The sequence below is a fragment of the Myodes glareolus genome, chromosome 18 (assembly GCF_982192425.1).
Source record: "Myodes glareolus chromosome 18, mMyoGla1.1, whole genome shotgun sequence".
Taxonomy (NCBI): domain Eukaryota; kingdom Metazoa; phylum Chordata; class Mammalia; order Rodentia; family Cricetidae; genus Myodes; species Myodes glareolus.
The window spans coordinates 31,910,747-31,929,364 of record NC_142043.1 but is presented as its reverse complement, the minus strand read 5'-3'; the positions used below and the strand labels follow the sequence as shown (position 1 = coordinate 31,929,364).

Below are 18,618 nucleotides of genomic sequence, written 5' to 3'. Positions count from 1 at the left end.
GACCGCTGCACCCGTCCTCAGCGCTGGTGGGAAAGTGGAGGCAGGAGACGAAATGCCTGGGCCGGTGGGACTTGTGTATGTTGTGGGGAATGAGGAACAGTAGAGCAATGACTAGAAATGTACTGGTGATGGTGAATGTTGTGAGAATAGAATACCAGCTGAGATGCTGCTTTCCAGGGCTGAGCAGGCCTCTGTGAAGGCTGCACGTGAGCCAGATCCCACATGTCGAGAAGGAATGCTTTGGTCATCTTGATAACTGAAAATGCGGAGATGAAGTGAAGCTTGCAGACCATTGCCCTGTCTGCATTGCATAAGCGTCCCAGGATCAGGCACAACTCCCGAGTCCTCACAGGCCATGTGGGGATGAGTCAAGATTGACAGTGGCAGAGAGGAATATTTTGTGCTGTGTGTACAGATCTTTGATGTTAACCTGGCTCTGTGTGAGATTTGCTCAATGATACCAATCTTTTTGTATTTTATATGGTTTATTTGTTTTATATTATTTATTTATTTATTTATTTATTTATTAAAAATTTCCACCTCCTCCCCTCCTCCCATTTCCCTTTCTCTCTATCCTAAGAGCAGTCAGGGTTCCTTACCCTGTGGGAAGTCCAAGGTCCTTCCCCCACTCATCCAGGTCTAGGAAGGTGAGCATCCAAACAAACCAGGCTCCCACAAAGTCCGTCCATGCAGTATAATCAAAACCCAGTGCCATTGTCCTTGGCTTCTCAGTCAGCCCTCATTGTTAGCCACATTCAGAGAGTTCGATTTGATCTCATTTTTATTATTTTTAAAATTATGTGTCTTTTTGTGGATATATGCGTGTGAGTGCAAGTGCCCACAGAGACCAGGGGAATGTGAGCTCCTGGAACTGGAGTTGTTTGTGAGCTGCCCATTGTTGGTGCCAGGAACCAAACTCATGTCCTTTGAGGGGTAAGTAGTATGTGCAGGTGCCGAGCCATCTCTCTAGCCTGATAGAATTCGTTAAAACAAAATAGATCTAAGCACCACTGAATCCAGTTGTAATGGCTCATTCCCGTAACATTAGTACTCTAGAGATAAAGCCAGGCGGGTTCCCTCAACTTTGAGACCAAGCCACTGAGGGCTACATAGAGAGACTCTGTCACAAAAAAAGCCAAAGGGAAGGGAAATCAGTCACTTGGTAAGCTTGCCTAGAAATAACACAAACTTGTTTTGCTTCATTCAATATACTAGGTGTATTCTTAGGTCTGCCTTTTCAGTGCTGTATAAGGTCTAAGTTATGCTAACTTGTGTGATGGTTTGCCATTCTATCTTCAGCACAGTGGCTGCATCTTAGGCTACTGCTATTTCAGCCAGCAACTGTGAGTCCACAGTTATGGGCCTGCTTCCCTGGCAGCGCCTGGCCACTCAGGCCTCAGCCTGGTGGGAATTCTGTTCCCACAGGCAAGCTCTGTTGCTGTCAATAAAGGTAGCTTTACTAAATCTCTGTCGTTCTTTTCATAAGTAAGACTTGAGACTCAAAGTCTGGAGTGAAAATCTGCTAGCTCAGAGAGGTTGAGTAGCAAATAGCTAACTTCTCCTTTCTGGCATCTCCCTAAAGACCTGTTCTTCCACTCCACCAAAACAAAAGGAGTCATGCCGCCCAAAATCCCTCCCTACTACTTTCAGTGTCTCTGTATCTCTTCTAGATGCCCTCTAATGCTCTATGATGACTCTCTGTCAATGCTAACTCAGTGCACAGTGTGATTGAATATCCCCCAACAATGGTTCCTTAAGGTAACTATAATTTGGGATTCATACAGAGCATATTTTTGTATTTTCTATAAAGAACCGAAATTTGTAAAGGAAATTTATTAGATTGCTACTTACTTTAACTTGCAGAGGAAAATGCTTAAAATATCTACTAATAAACATCTTGGTCTGATAGTATATTGCCTTCTGGGAAGGCTGATAACTTCCCAGTCATTTAGTTTTGATTTAGATTTAATTTTCATGAAGGCAGGGATTTGAAAGCCTTTAACTACCAAGTGCAGATAGAGATATGATTTTTTTTATTTTTCATCTATTAATAGAGCGAGGTGCAAGTTCTTGTCAACATTCTGTAGCTATCTTCTCCATTACACATCTGCTAGTTATTATTGCTAGGGCTGTGGCAGCTTCATGGTAGAATGGAGGAAAGACACCAGTATAGTAGTTCAGAAGCTTGAAGATTGTCTGTGAAGCTGGCAGTCCCTTAATGCCAGCCGCAGTAGTCACTTAAAGTCAGCATGTGGGTCTGCCCCTTTAACAGTTTAGGGATAGATCCATTACCATGCTCCTTAACCCAAAACCATGCACTGTTTGAAAGTGCTAAATGTTTTACTAGTTGCAAAGGATAGTCTTTGGAAAACATTTTACTCCAATCTTCAGTTTGGAAGTCATTCTTGGTAGATATTTGTCCAAGTTTTCTTTTCGTTACTGCAATGAGCACCATGGCCAAAAGCAACTTATTATGGGGAGGAAAGGATTTATTCCATATTATAATTTACAGTCAATCAGGGCAGAAACTCAAAACAGGCACGCAGAGACAGAAACTGAAACAGAAGCTGTGAAGGAATCTGCTTACTGGCTTGCTCTGCTCCCTCCGGCTCATGGTATGTTGTCTTTCTTACACTACCAACGTCACAGTAGCCATCAGGAAAATGCCCCTCAGCCGTGCCCATGCGTCAGTTGGATGGAGATAGTTCTTTAGTTGAAAGGTTCCTTCTTTCCAGATGGCACAAGTTGACAGCCAAGATTAGCTGTTACAGTTAATTAAGTTCCAGGTAGAGAGGCTCAAAATTATATTGTTCTGCTCTAGAAACCTAACCGTGGTGACCCTCTACTGGCGACTCTCTACCTGTGTTCTTCTTCCGTGTGTCTTCAGTCTTCAGTGTAACCGACTGAAACTAGACTCAGCCTCTCGCTTTCAGTTCAGTGTCTCACTAATGTGCCCCCCCATAAAAATTTTGTAAAATTTTGGGTGTGAGATCATTGGTAATAACTTTAACCTGAAAGCCTAAGAGAATTAGCAAATTTTTAGTTAGAGAAAAAAGTAATCATAATTTGAAAACTTCAATCTTTTAGTGTGGGATAAATAAATAAATAAATAAGCAAAAAGGTGGGGGGTACAGATATAGTCGTGAATAGAATGCATTCCTAGTTTAGGGAAAAGGAAGGGGAGGGTTGAGTAGGGATGAAGGACGGTTTAAGGAAGCCCTCCATTTGGAGGAAACGGCTGTCTAGGCAATGTGGTGTGGCAGAGAGGTGTCTGCTTTCGTTTAGAAAAGATGCTTTAATTAGGAAGCAGGCCATGGAGATTGACAGGTGCTTGAAAAAGTTCAGCCTGTCTGGTCTGTTCTTAGAAAATTGGCTTTTCAAATATCTAGATAGGTTAATTAAATACTTTTAGAGAATAGCTTTGGATCTGAGACATGACGTCTCTTTAACAATGAAAGTGGTATTTTGTAGAGGGATTTGACATTAAGGATTCCATGATAGGATGCAGTGAAAGTTTGCTTATATTGTAGAGTTGGATAACTTTTCTGGTGATGACATACTAGACAACATTTTTCATGTGCACTAAAAATCTTTTTGTGCTAAAATTGCACCATATTATTGTGTCACAGTATTGTGTTTTATTAATAAATGTTGATTATTGACTTATGTAAAATTTAGAATATTTACTATTCATTATTAGACATTAATTAAATGATATTACACAATGTTTTGGCCTTTTTTTGGGACCTATTCTGCCACTGAGTTACAGCCCACTCTAAAATTTACATTAGAGTATTTCAATATTTTAAATTATAGCTCTATTTTTAATTTGCAAACAATATAAAGAGTTGCTTTAATAAATTGTTTTCTGTCTTCAGGAACTTTTATATGAAAACAGCAGAGCTACCCATGTAATACCAAAGGATGTCTTTTAACCCTTTACTTTTCCTAAGGGTCCCTTCTGTGAATTCTCAGATGATTTCTTTTTAGTAGAGCTTGGCTTTCAGTTTTGGTCTCCTAGATTAATTTGCAATCATATTTTAGTATTAGATACTTTTAGTTAATTTTGAGTCTTAGAAAATGTTCTTGGTTTTTTACAGCATTGTGGTAGTTAATATTAAGGAAATTGTGGGGGGAGAATGTGTGTGTGTGTGTGTGTGTGTGTGTGTGTGTGTGTGTGTATGTGTGTGTATTCCAGTTATCCCAGTTTCATGATCGCTTGGCCAAAAGTGAAAGTCTCTCTCCTAATGTCATCTTAGAGTCTTACTGTAAAGTTAGGGTTGATACATGTTAGCATTTAGAACATTTTCCAGTTTTATTTGCAGAGATAATGCGCTTGTGAGTAGATTCTTTTGGACAAGCTCAGATGATTAGGGCTCAGATGGACAGGGCTCTTTGCTTGCTTCCCTTTTTTCCAGTTCAAAGCCCAGGAACTTATTCTGTGACCCCAAGATGCTGTAGTTAGCTTTGTTTTGTTTTCTAAGACAGGCTTCCTCTGGGTAGTACGGGCTGCCTTGAGTTCTCCATCTGCCTGTCCCAGCCGTCCAAGTGCTGGAAATATGTAGTTATTTAATCCTGATGAGTTAGTAATTCCTTGATTTAAGAGCAGAAGTGCCTGCCTGGTTTTCACCCAGCACTCCCGCTCGCTTACAGTGTGTCCCTTGCCGCTTTCCTGACCTTTTTCTCTGTTTCAGCTAACAGCCAGGTCCCTGCCTGCCGTCCAGTCAGATGAGCGACTCCAGCCTCTGCTCAAGCACCTCAGGTAATAGACTTTTTGATGTTAAACCAATTATAATTTTTATTTGCTTGAATTCTGTTAATCAATATGAATACTTTCTATCCTTGACTCTAGAATACTGAGCAAGTTTATTTCATTCAACAAAAATGTATAAATTATCTGTTATATTTAAATCAAGCTGAGCAGAGGTGACCAATTTAATTGAAAAATATAAAATTTATATGCATTTTACTTAAGCATAAAGGTATAGTTTTATTTGGAATTGAATGGATGAGGCTTGTTTCTAAATATAAAAATAGCATAGCTTCAGTATTTATTAAACAAACAAACTATAAGTAAAGGAAAAATGTGTCACTACTATTTACAAATATTTCTTCCTTTTATGTTTTTAAAAAACCCAGTATTGAAGCAGTGGTTTTATTGAATTTACTTTTTCCCCTTTATCACAGACATATAAGACCTTATTGAAATTATTCTAAAAACATCATTCTTAGTGATTACATTAAAATCTTCTGTTACAGTTGTGTTATATATATTTATCATTATATTGAAGATACTTAGGCCATTTATAGTTCTTTTGCCTGCAGTAATATAATTGAAATGTTCCATGGGAGATAGTTAACGACAACCATTCAGGTTAAGTCAATTAAAAGTGTAAGAGTCCTACTAATGACCACACTAAGAATGGGTCATAGCATGAATATTAAAAACCAAGAGACAGATATTGGGGTTCAACCTGAAGATCAGCAAAGCAAAGCAGCCAAGCCACTAGAGAGCTCTTACCTCTATGAAATCTTCAGACTGAAAGAGAGGGAGTTCCTGTCTCATCCCACCTTATATTCCTCTCTAGAGCTGGGGTTAAAGCTGTGCACCACCACTGCCTGGCCTCTATGGCTAGTGTGGCTGCTGGGATTAAAGGTGTGTGGCACCATTGCCTGGCCTGTGTGACTGATTAGTGTGGCTGTTTTGCATTCTGATCTTCAGGCAAGCTTTGTTTATTAAAATACAAATGAAATATCACTACAGTGGGGTCATGTCTCCAAAATGTCTCTTGGTGCCCAAGCTCAGGGTGCAGTGTTTTAAAAGACAAAACCCATAATACATCAGTTCTCAAGGTGGGGTCATATCAGTGAGGGGTTTGGAGTGGCCTAGTAGCATCTTTATTCTTGCAAAGCTCAGCAGTATTTTTCAGGCACTTCATGACAATTATTTTTGATTTATGCTTCATCTTAGTTATTTTATTTTTATATTTAAGCTTGTATAAACATCAGTTCTTTTGGTTAATATGTCTGAAACATGGCCAGGGTCACGAATATTCCCATAAACATCGCCAAGGTAGACGTGGCTTTTGAGGGGTAGAGTGCTGAGAAATGTCCAGGCAGACACAAAATAAAGTCAGGACAAGATGGCATCAGCTTAGCTACTTCACCTTATACAAACCTTTGCCCTTATCTGTATTTTAGGCCATTTCATTAGAATAGTCTTTCAGAAGCAGACTTACATTGCCAGAATGTATGGACCACTTTAAAGATTTCAGAATGTATATATGTTGTTCTGCTTACATTCTTATACTGTACATGACTACCTGGGCCACTTCAGCCTTGAAAGAGGCAAACAGCCATGAAGCTGTTGCAGGATAACTTAGTCATAATGATGGTATTGTGACCACATGCATTTCACTTCTCATGAAGAATGGCTTTTAGACATTTTATTATCCATTTCTATTTTAAGCTGAGATTAACAATCTGTATTTTTTGCTAAATTATTGATAGCATCTCCTGACTTTATTTGATCTTGGGTACTTAAAAGTATAAGAACTTGTAACACTGTTATATTTGATACAAGCAGTTCTCTCTAAATTTTTATTTAGTCTACTTATATTTATGAGACTTGTGTAGTCAACAAGAATATCGTTTCTCTTTAGGATTTCTAATTTTTAAGTTTTTAAAAGATTTATTTATTGTAATTTATTTATATGTAAATTTATGATTATATGTAAATTTATGAGTATTTTGCATTTCTTATGTATTTGTACCATGTTCCTGCAGTGCATGCAGAGGTCAGAGAGGGTGTCAAATCCCCTGGAACTGGATTTACCCAAGGTTGTGAGTTTCCATGTCAGTGTGGGAACTGAACTTAGTCTTGTGCAAAAGTAATCAGTGTTCTTACCCACTGGGCCGTCTCTAGCTTAAGCTTTCCCTTCTCCTTTGTCACTCAGAAATTTTACATTTTGTTTTGTTTTTTGTTTTTGTTTTGTTTTGTTTTTATTTTTATTATTTGCTTCCCTTTACCTTTCCATTTCTCCCTCTGACTCAGTAGCTTTCGTTTTTTCATGTAATTGTTTTTGGGGGTAGGGGTGGGGGGTGTGATTAAAACTAGTGTTTCTGGAGCTGAGAAAAACACATCTTGTACACATTTGTTTCATATCCTAGAGTTATGTTTGTGGGTCAAGAAACCAAGACCTCAAGTTTGAGTATACTGTTCAGTCTCCTTTTTCTGACCCTTCTAAGTCTTTTGATTTTATCTTCAAAGTACCTCTTACTTCACTAGCTTGTGCTCTGCCCTTACTCACGCTTCCCCCTCTCTGATACAGTTCACATCACTGCCAGAGGTGATTATGTTCTTGGCTTTAGCTCTTCTGTCTACATGCCTGTCCCCTTCCCCAGCCTCCACCCTGTTTCCTTCTGTTTGAAACCCGAGCTTGGTACTGCTTTGGATGTCCTGCTGGTCAGGACTGTAACTTGGTGAATGGGCAGTTCATGTGTCATGTTCTCTGGTCATGCAGTTCCCTTCTTAGCCTGGCCCAGATGCCTTCCTGTAAACAGAGACTGTGCCTTCATTTCCCAATTGCCCAGACCAGAATAATCATACAGAAACTATATTAATTACAACACTGTTTGGCCAATGGCTCAGGTGTAATTTTAGCTAGTTTTTATATTTCAAATTAACCCATTTCTATTAATCTATGTATCATCACGAGGCTGTGGCCTACTGGTACACTGGTTTCCGGTGTCTATCTGACTCCACCTTCTTTCTCCCTGCATTCAGTTTAGTTTTCCTGCCTAGCTCTATTCTGCCTTGCTGTAGGCTAAAGTAGCTTCTTTATTAACCAATGATAATAAAACATATTCACAGCATACAGAGGGTATCCCACATCACCTTCCCATAGTAGTTCCTTTCTTCTAAGCTACCTCCATTACAGAATTTGATGCTATTCTTGTCTGCCCATTGCCCAGTAACTAGGATAATATCTGACACCTATGAAGTACTATGTGTTTTACAGAGTGATGTTCAAGTTATGACATTTATGCTTTCTTTTTTCTTAATGAAATTTTTATTTTGTATAAATTAATTTCCTCTGATAATTTTGTTGGTTTAAAATATAAGTCAAAGAGGTTGACTCTTGGTGCTAGTGAATACCTGATTCCGTGCAATCATGATAGATTCTTCATCTTCTACCTCAATATGGTAATTGTCACCTAGAATTTATATTAACTACTGACATCTCTTTGAGTCCTTGAAACTTGCACAGACTGTACATTCGTTTAAGGCTTTTATTCTCTGTGGAGTTCATTCATGACTGGTTGCTATGCAACCAGGACTGGATGTTGCTTTTTTATTGTTATTAAACCAAATGGCTTCTCATTTTATTACTGTGTCAGAGACATCTGTAGGTAGGGTGGCAGCTGGTGTGCATAGCTTGGCACTTCCTGTTCTACAAAGTAATCCTACAAAATGTGTGCCTTTCACATTTTGAATTGTTTTTTGGCTTCAAGCATGATGATTTTCTCTTATCTTTCTTTTTAAAGGTCAAAGTGGCAAAGAATTGGGCTGAGAGTTTAGATAGCTCAGTTGCTGGTGAGTGTGAAACCCTGAAGTTGGTCTCTTCAGCTGGACATCAACAGGGCATGGTAGCACATGCCCTTGGGAGATAGAGTCAGGATGATCAGAATCTCAAGGTCATTCTCCACCATAATAAGATGCAGGCAGATCTAGGATGCATTAGACTCTGTTTAAAAAAAAATATGAGAAGGATGATCACTTGATCTGAGACATTCTAATGGTAATCTTGTTAGGAAAAAATAAATTATCATTGATTTGTGTGAACTTTATAATTTAAGTGTGACCTAGAGGAGATAGCCTTTAGAAGGTGTTATTGAAGTCATTATTTGTTCTAACTTTGATGTCTCTAATGATCAAAGATGAAATATGAATAGCATTTGAATTAAATCTGTCAATAAATTTCACTTGGGAGATAATTCAATTACCTGTAGAAGTTGAAGGAACAGTACAGAGAAATCGCTAAATTATTTTACAGCATTTAGTCACTCAGAATTGATGTAACACTTTGCCAACCTGATAATCTAGGCCATTTCTTAAATATATATGTGCGTGTGTGTATAGATAGATAGATAGATAGAGAAAGACAAGATATAACATATCCATATTTTTCATTGAATTCAGTTCTCTTATTAAAAGTTAAACACAGAAAAGCATTTGCCTCAGTGTCTTATAGAAGTCAGTTTATTTTTACTTGTTAGTAACATTTACTGGCTACTGAATTTTCCATTATGAATAAGTGAGGCACAATTTGTTATCCCAGAATTCACAGACTTGTCTTCATCCAAGAGACTGGCACATTAGCGTGTTAACTTGCTAAGCTTTTGATTGTGAGTGGATGACAAGGCATACAGCTTTAATTGACTTGTGATCATTTCCTTAAAGGATAGTACCAAGGCCCACTTGCTTTTTGATATTTGTACTCTCTAGTTCAGTAGTGTCTCAAATTGGCTGCTCAGATTGGAGGAAGCCTTAATCCTTCTTGTAGATAATGTCTTTTACAAGAGAATAGAGAAGAAGAGACTATGGTTGCTGTCGAATTAATAATGTAAGACAATTTAGTCTGGAAATGATTATAACACATATGTAAAGAATATATTTAGTGAATAGCTAGCTACAGCCTACACTGTGAGAGTGATTTTAATATGAAAAGTGCCTGCTGGTCACTCTGTAGGTGATTGTCATAGTCTGGGAAGTGGTTGCGCTAACAGAGAAGAGAGAGTGAAGGAGGAAGTGACTTGAATAGAGGCCACAGCATGTTGGTGTTTGACCTCTGTGGGGCAGCAGTGGAAATGGGAGATGAGTAAGAAGAGAACTAGCAGAACCACCAGGGAGAGATCTCCGGAATGCCTGAGCACACTGAGAGGATACTGTTTGAAAGGCGTTAAAGCCATGGTTCTCAACCTGTGGGTCGTCACCCCTCTGGGGTCTCATATGCCATCCTACACATCAGACATTTACATTATTATGATTCATAACAGCAGCAAATTGCAGTTTTGAATAGTAATGAAATAATTTGATGGTTGGGAGCCACCATAACACGAGGAACTGTGTTAAAGGGTCACAGTGTCACACCATTAGGAAGGCTGAGAATCAGTGAACTAAAGGAAAGCTTAGAACACTGTCACACACCACAGGAATGTCAGGTAAGAAGTGAACAGTGCCAACTGAAGTGAGCCCCAGAAATTAGCCACAGTGTTATAATAATGGTCCAGCTGGGAAGGAGGAAGTGAGACAGGACATCCACACTCCTCCTGCTGGGGCTTCATTCTAAGGGCAGGGAAGGACAGAGGGCTGCATTCCTGGGCTTCTTGGTTGAAGAAAGTTTTAGTTTTTTGTTAAGATTGCAGAGATAGACATATTTACAGGGTGGGAAAGGATCCTGGGCGTCAGAGGGAAGCAATCAAAGGAGGACGGCTGAGAGGGCACGAAGTGAACAGGATTGAGGCCTCAGATGGTTGACATTGGGTTGGCGTTTGCGAAGTATTGGTCTGTTGTACGTCAGTTCCTGTTCACAAGACACCCCCCACGTCCTGGAAATAGCAAGTGGGCATCGTTGTTTCCGTCTTTAAAAGTCGGCAGAGAACTTTAGAGCGAGTTCTCTTCATGGAGCTTAGTTTCTTTACAACCACTGCCCATCTTTCTCCTCAGAAGAGAGAGGCGCAGTGATGGCCTCTTTTTCCCAGGGTTTGGGAGATTGAGGCAAGGGGATGACGTTAACCATGTGATGACCACAGTAAGACCCTGTTTTGTAAACAACAAAAAAAGGTGAAGAATGAATATTTCATAATTATTTTTCTTCAAAATTCCTATTAGGAAAACTCTTAAGTTAGGAAAATTAAACTGGTTGTGACTTGCTGAGAAATCCAACAGAATAACCAAAGAAACAGCAACACCCCCCCCCCAATTCTAGAATATGGTAGAAAAGTTGTATGAATAATTTCTATTTTCTTTAGATCATGGATTAGCCCCACCATTAATGAGCTGCTTCTCCTTGTAAGTTCGTTGTAACCCTGTGTTCTGCCATTGCATTTTCTAGGCATGGTTACTAGGAGTACTGGTTTATTTTGAGCTGTCCAAAGATCTTTGGTCATGTTCCCATGAATCTCGGCCTTCATTATAAATGAGAATCTTTTACTGCTCTGAGCCTGGAATCCCATGGGGTAATATTTATAAAGTAGTATGACTTTTTAAAATTATGTTTGTTTACTCATGTCTGTGGGTAAAACAGCTTTCAAGAGCTGATTTTCTCCTTCTACCTGAGGATCACACTCAGGTTAAAGATGATGGCAAACACCTTTACCCACTGACCCATTCCACCAGCTCTCAGGATGTATAAGGTACACACTGTTTTCACTTATTATATCACTTAGAGTTTAAAGGATTATGAAAGCATGAGATTAGAGAGGAAGACTTTATACCAGTTTTACGTGTAATACTTTGCACGAGAGAATTTATCCCCTAAAATATACTGTAGTGTCTCTCCATAATCTGTGTATTTCTCCTTGCCCCTCCACTTTAGCATAGGGAACGTGTGTGTTGGGGGGAGGGACAGGTTTTTCCCAATCATGTTGACTCTCTATAGTGTGTATATTTCTTCTACATCCTTCCACTTTAATATAACAAATAGCGGGAGGGCAGGATGTTGCCTATCAATCTAATAGTATCCTTATTTAATGTCTTGTCTTTATTGAAAAATAAATAATTTAAAACTGTGTTTGCTATACTGCTTCTTCTAATTTTATCATCCTGTTTCAGTTCAAGAATGAATTAGAACTTAAAGATAACGCAATATAGCAATATAGCAGATAGGAGTGTTATGTGCAAAGGATTGACTTTTCATTTTTTTTCTCAAAGTTTATTAAAATACAAAAGTCTCCATTTCCGCCCCTCCTCCCAACCCCCTCCCACTACCTCCCCTCCCTCCCCTCCTCCCTCTCCATCCCCAAGAGCAGTCAGGGTCTCCCACCCTGTGGGTAGTTCAAGCTCCTCCCCCCTCCCTCCAGGTCCAGGAAGGTGAGCATCCAAACAGACTGGATCCCAGAAATCCAGTATATGCAGAGGAAACAAGTCCCAGTGTCATTGTCAATGGCTTTTCAGAAAGACTCCGGGCCAGCCACATTCAGAGAATCCGGCCTCATTCAGAGAATCTGGCTGGATCACATGCTCGCTCAGTCCCAGTCACTGGCCTTGGTGAACTCTCATTAGATCAGTCCCCTTGTATCAGTGGGTGAATGCACCCCTCGCGGTCCTGATTTTCTTTTTCATGTTCTTCCTCCTTCTGCTCCTCATTTGGACCTTGGGGGGCTCAGTCCGGCGCTCCAATGTGGGTCTCCATCTGTATCGCCATCCATCGTCGGATGAAGGTTCCCTCTGATCTTGCCTTCCTTGCTCACGTTCTCTTTCCTTCTGCTTCTTGTTTGGATCTGAGTGAGGTAACCCAGACCCAAAAAGAGGAATATGGTATGTACTCACTCATAAGTGGATTCTAGCCATAGTTAAAGGTCTTTGAGTCTATAATTTGTGATCCTAGAGAAGCTAAATAGGAAGGTGAACCTGAAGAAAATCATATAGTTATCTTCCTGGATAGTGGAACTAGGCAAGATTGCCAGGCAAACTCGGGTGCATGGGGGGTGGGGGGTGGAAGTAAGGGAAGATGGTCAGGGAGAGGGGAGAGGGGTAGGATTGGGGAAGGCTTGGGGGAATGGGGGGGGGAGGGAGGAAGGATGGTTGGGGGAGCAGGGAGGTTTATATCTCAGCTAAGGGAGCCATTTTAGAGTTTGCAAGAGACTTGATTCTGGAGGGGTTCCCAGTAAAAATTAAATAAAAAAAATAAAAAAATAAAAAAAATAATTAAAAAAATAATAAAAAAAAAGAAAAGAAAACGCTTTACTGAGTCAGGTAAGCCAGACCCAAAAAGAGGAATTTAGTATGTATTCACTCATAAATGGATTCTAGCCATAATTAAAGGTCTTTGAGCCTATTATTCGTGATCCTAGAGAAGCTGGATAGGAGGGTGAACCTGAAGAAAATTCAGGTAGTTTTCCTCCTGGAGATTGGAAATAGACAAGAGTCCCAGGTAACCTCGGGTGCATGGGGGGGGGTGGTAGGAGGGTTGTTGGAAGGGGAGAAGGTTAGAGAGAAGGGAGCAGGGGAGGAATGGGGAATGCTCGGGGGTACTGAGAGGGGGGGAGGGAGGAAGGATAGATATGGGATCAGGGAAGAATATATCTCAACTAAGGGAGTCAGATTAGGGTTTACTAGAGACTTGATTATAAATGGGATCCCAGGTCCAAGGAGAGATCCCCAGATTGTTCTCTGGACAGAGGAGAGGGTGCCTGAACTGGCCTTGGCCCATAACCATACTGATGAATATTTTGCTTATCACTATAGATCCTTCATCTGGCGAAGGATGGAGATGGAGACAGAGACCCACATTTTTTTTTTTTTTTTTTTGAGACAGGGTTTCTCTTTGTAACTGTCCTGAAACTCCTTCTGTAGACCATACTGGCCTCAAACTCACTGAAATCTGCCCACCTCTGCTTCCTAAATGATGGGATTAAAGACATGCCCCCTCCCCCCCTACCCGTTCCCGACTAGGAGTAACTTTTTGTTGTTTTCTAAGACAGGGTTTCTCTGTAGCTTTGGAGCCCATCCTGGAACTAGCTCTTGTAGACCAGGCTGGCCTTAAACTCAACAGAGATCCACCTGCCTCTGCCTCCTGAGTGCTGGGATTAAATGTGTATGCCACCACTACCCTGTGATGTTTTTGTTTTATATATATATATATATATATATATATATATATATATATATATATATATATATATATATGGTGCTCTATCTGCATGTACACATGCATGCCAGAAGAGGGCAACAGACCCCATTACTGAGGGCTGTGAGCTACCAAGTGGTTACTGGGAATTGAACTCAGAATCTCTGGAAGAATAGCCAATGCTCTTAGCCACTGAGCAATTTCTCCAGCTCTAGGTTTAACTTCTAATGCCTCCAGAATGCATTAAATAGTTATACTGATCTGTTAACATCATTTAAAGTAATGAAATCATCTTCCTTACACTGTATTATCATGTCATTATTATAACTGCCTGTTTGAGTCCCATTCCTAGTGCAGTACGCACATGTTTCTGTTTACTCTCTGAAGAGCGCACTGTCGCTAATCTTCTGTCAGACAGCCAGCCTCTGAAGAAAGCTTTTCCTAGTAGGCATAGTGAGAAGGTGAATAAGCTCTCATTTTCAAATACGAACATTGTGTTGGTATTTATGTGTCAATTGTGGTAAAAATGAAAGTAAATGCTAGAAAATGGTTCAGTAGATTGGGGCTTACACCAGCCAGAGTGTGCGTACAAGCCTTGCTGACGTGATGCACACGAGCATCGGCTGTTTGCTCTGTCTTGTCACCTGTTCCCAGCCTCTGGCAGTGCCTTGAACTATTTATTTCCTTTTATTCATGCATCAACACAAGCTTTTAGCTCACTGATTATTGCAAAGGTCTGTGTAATAAATTAATAAGATTATTATGAAGTTATTTGGGGTCTGTGAGGAATTAATAAATTATAATGTATGCTTTTCAATTTGTAACCTTAGAGTTATATTTTTTCATATTTATATCAATAATGATCCTGTGTTCATAAGAATATTTGCTAAAAGTTGACCGTTTGTTAGAAGTTACCCATTGTATTACTCTGATTATGTATGTACAAAAGAGTTACTAGATATGGCCCTGTAGCTCCAATATATTTTCTAGGGGGAAAAGAAGCAAAATTTATGAACACATACATGTGCACATATGCCTAATCTAGAAAGAAGGGAAAGTGGAAGGTCTCAGGCGAGGCTGGGTGTGCACGTGGATCTCTTAGGTTGGAGAGATGGCTCAGCAGTTAGCTGCATGCACTCCTCTGCAAGAAGACCTGGCTTCTGTGGGCACTCGTACTCATGTGCACGCACACACAGAGAATTTTAAAAATTAATATTAAAATAATTTAATGCTATTTTGTGTGCTCAGTAAAATATGTAGTTATGTCACATTTGAAATAAAGGGGGGCAGAGATGAATTCTTGCTTCCTGGCGTGGCCATTGCTGGCTTTGTTGTAACCGCATGAGTATTTATATGTTATTATAAAGTGGTGGCACTTTAAAACAGGTCTTTCACGTAGTGGAAAATTCACAAAATAGAAATTGATTTTCACGTTTACGTATTGTTCAATGGAGGGCAGCTTTATCTTTCACTTAGCTGTTCTCTTTTTCTCGAATCTTGAGGCTCCTCTTTGTGTACATGAGAGAACTTTAGTTTCTGTGTGACCAGGGGAAAGGTACAGTAGAGAATAAACATTCCTAAATCTCCTGTTCTAGTTTTTTTTCTAACATTGATTGGCCTCTAGTTAAGTAATAAAATCAGTTCTCTTCTGCCGGGTCAGTCCAAAGCTCTCTCACAAAGTGCACAGTGATGAGGGTGGAGAGAATGACTTTCTGAAACGCTCTGGGAACGCACTGCAGTGCCTGCTGTGACACTGTTAGCAGCTGCAGAGGAGTCATGTGCTAGTCAGTTGGCGTTTCTGAGATGCTCTGAACCTGTGCTGTTCCTCCAGCAACCAGTCAGACACAGCTAGCCAGTGCTTGGCCAGTATACCAGAGGAACTGCATTTTAAAATAGCTGGGTGGAGAGCTCTTAGTATAAAACAAATTAGGTATGGCTCCCTCGCAGTGTCTCTGAAGGACTCAAGTACCGAAGGTTTGGCCCCCATATAGCAGTCAGTGTTCAGAGGCGTTGGATCTCAAGGCTTATAACATTGTCAACCACAGAAGCCATTGCTGGGTTAGTAATTGAATTTATTGTTGGGAGTTGGAAACTCAGGAGATGGGGCCTAGTTAGAGGAAGTAGGTCACTACAAGGGTATCCCAAGAGGCTGTGTGTTAGGCCTAGCCCTCATTCTGTATCCCTCTTGTGTGTGTGTGTGTGTGTGTGTGTGTATGTGTGTGTGTGCGTGCGCGTACATGCATGTGTGTGTTTCTTGGCCACCACAAAGAAAATAGCCTTTCTTCTCACATAGTTCTGTCTCCATGACATTCTGCTTCACCTTAGGCCCAAAGCAATAGAGTCAACTCACTTCTGAAACCATAACTCGGTCTAAGAAGCTCCTGCCGGAAGGTGATTTTCTGAAGTATTGTCACAGTGGAAAGATGACTAACATGGGGCGCTTGTAAAAGCTACCCGTAAGGGTTGTGGTAAGACAGTTGGGTAACTCACGGTCATGATAGCCGTATAGGAGGGTGGACCTTTACTTAGTGTAGGTTTTGGCTCTTTGCACACCTGAGCTGGTCACCTGTGAAGGGCTATAGCAGAGCATGCACAGAGGAGAAACGTGCTTGCTAGGTGACCAGCACCCTCCTGCCTCAGCCAGATGCTAAGAAAGATGACAGGTGTGTGACTCCACCCGACTGCAAAGTTCTCCATGGCAACGGTGGAGGTTTGAATGAGAATGGCTTCCATATATATATTTGTATGTGTAGTCTCCAGTTGGTTGGTTGTCTGGGAAGGATTAGGAGGTGTAGCCTGTTGGAGTAGATGCGTTCTTGTTGGAGGAGGTGTGTTCTTGAGGGTGGGTTTTTAGGTTTCAAAATCCCCCTCCTGCCTCCTTCCACTTTCTTATCCCCCTCCCACCTGCTGCCTATGTTTCAGGATGTACAGCTCTCAGCTACTGCTCCAAAGCCCTGCATATCTGCTTCCTGCCATGATGACAATGGACTAAACCTCTAAAACTCTAAACGAGCCACCAATTAAATGCTTTCTGTTGTGCGTTGCCTTGGTCATGGTGTCTCTTCATGACAATAGAACAGTGACTAAGACAGCCACATCAACTAGAAAAACAGTCATTTTTAGTTGTTTGTGTGGTATTTGTGTAGAATGCAGTCTGAGAGTAGAGAATTTGCTCATCTCATTTACCTTTGTTTTCTCATTACATAAAACAGTGGCTGCCATAAGACCCCAGTGACCATGTGAATCCAGTGGATGAGTGAACGAATGAATGATAGAAAAATTTTAAGCTTTTTTTAAAAAATTAACTTTTGCCATTTATTCATTCTTTTTTTTTTTTAAGTTGCTAAATATTGAGTCTTAATGAGATGGTGGTCTGTTGATGCTATTCTGAGTGTCTACCCCGGAGCCTCACTCATGTTAGCCAAGTGCCTGCCCCACTCCTGAGATGATAATTGGGACCCAAAGTCACAGAGCTTCTTGTCATTTCCAAGGGGATGTGCAGTACTCTACCTTAGCAGGAGTTCTGTCGTTGTTTTGGTGACTTACGACTGTTGCACGGACACAGGGCTTTTTATTCCCATGTGACCAGGAGGAGGAAGCTGCAGATGACTTTTTTTTTTTTGCACACTGGTTTTAACTAAAGGTCAGTCTTTGGCTAACAACTGTACTCCACGCAGGGGACGGCTTTGCAGTTCTCCTGGCCATATGTGGAAGGCTTGATCACTCTCATGAGTCTAAGGCGGCGGGGTCCTTGGTGTGGCCATTCTCCTGACAATGCGCATTCCCTCAGGACTTCATTCTTCCTGTTTCATAGTTTTCATTATTGCCCCAGCAGGCACCCCTTCTTAGTCTGTCTCAGAGCATCATTCATTACACACCACCAGAATATGCACCAAGAGCAGAGGGAATATAAGAAACTCACTGATGGTGTGGGCCATGTGGGGTCGGAGAGCAGCTGTACCAGGGTAGCACTTACCTGCAGTCTGCGTCCCAATTTTATTATTGCTACTCCTGCTATCCACAAATGCAGATTATATTGCGTGTTGTCTGATGATAGTTTTCTGTGGAACATTTTTAAAAATGAAATTGAGTAAAATTCATGCCAGTGGAAAATAATTTATATTCAATTTTGACAGAGTTTTATTGATTGTGTTCTCATTTGGAATCACTGCCAGGAAAATCACCTGCACTGACACACGTTAGATACCATTCACTGGGGACTTAGCCTTAGGAAGAATCTCATTTCAGTTTCAGTAGTGACAGCTGCTGAGTGAGTTTTCTCGTGATGCCCTTCACAGCAGGAAATGATATGTCCTTACTTTGGCTTCCCTGATTTCCTGTACACCCAATAAATCTACATTGCAGGGGATTCCGGTTTCTAAACGTCTGAATAGCCTAGCTTAAGTGATTAGAGTGTTTTTTTGTCTTTACTATCCAAAGTGGGTAAAGCTGTGATCGCAAACTGGATATACACACGCGCTGTGCAGAGCCTCTCGTCTCCGCTCTCTGAAACTGTTTTCCACCCATGCCATGATGCTGCGGCTTTATATGGACAGGTTAGGCTGGGACTTGGGATTCTTCTATAGAATGATCCAAGAGATCGCAGTTTATTTTGCAAGATGTTTTAATTTACTTTTTAATTCCTCAAATAAATATAATTGCCTGGTTCACCAAATCAGTTTTGATTACTTGTGCTTTCTTTGCTACTTTCATGTTTTATGCTGGTATAAAAAATATTATTAACTCAAGTCTGCCAGATGGAGAG

General features: G+C 40.6%; 1 protein-coding gene across 2 annotated transcripts in view; it reads left to right on the top strand.

The window, feature by feature from the left end:
• Positions 1-18,618, top strand: part of Prim2 (DNA primase subunit 2) — a 207,820-nt gene that overhangs the window by 112,286 nt on the left and 76,916 nt on the right. For both annotated transcript variants that reach the window (XM_087898051.1, XM_087898050.1), the window contains one exon: positions 4,695-4,762. In XM_087898051.1, coding sequence (XP_087754177.1) covers positions 4,695-4,762 — 68 coding nt within the window. The remainder of the gene's footprint in view (positions 1-4,694; positions 4,763-18,618) is intronic.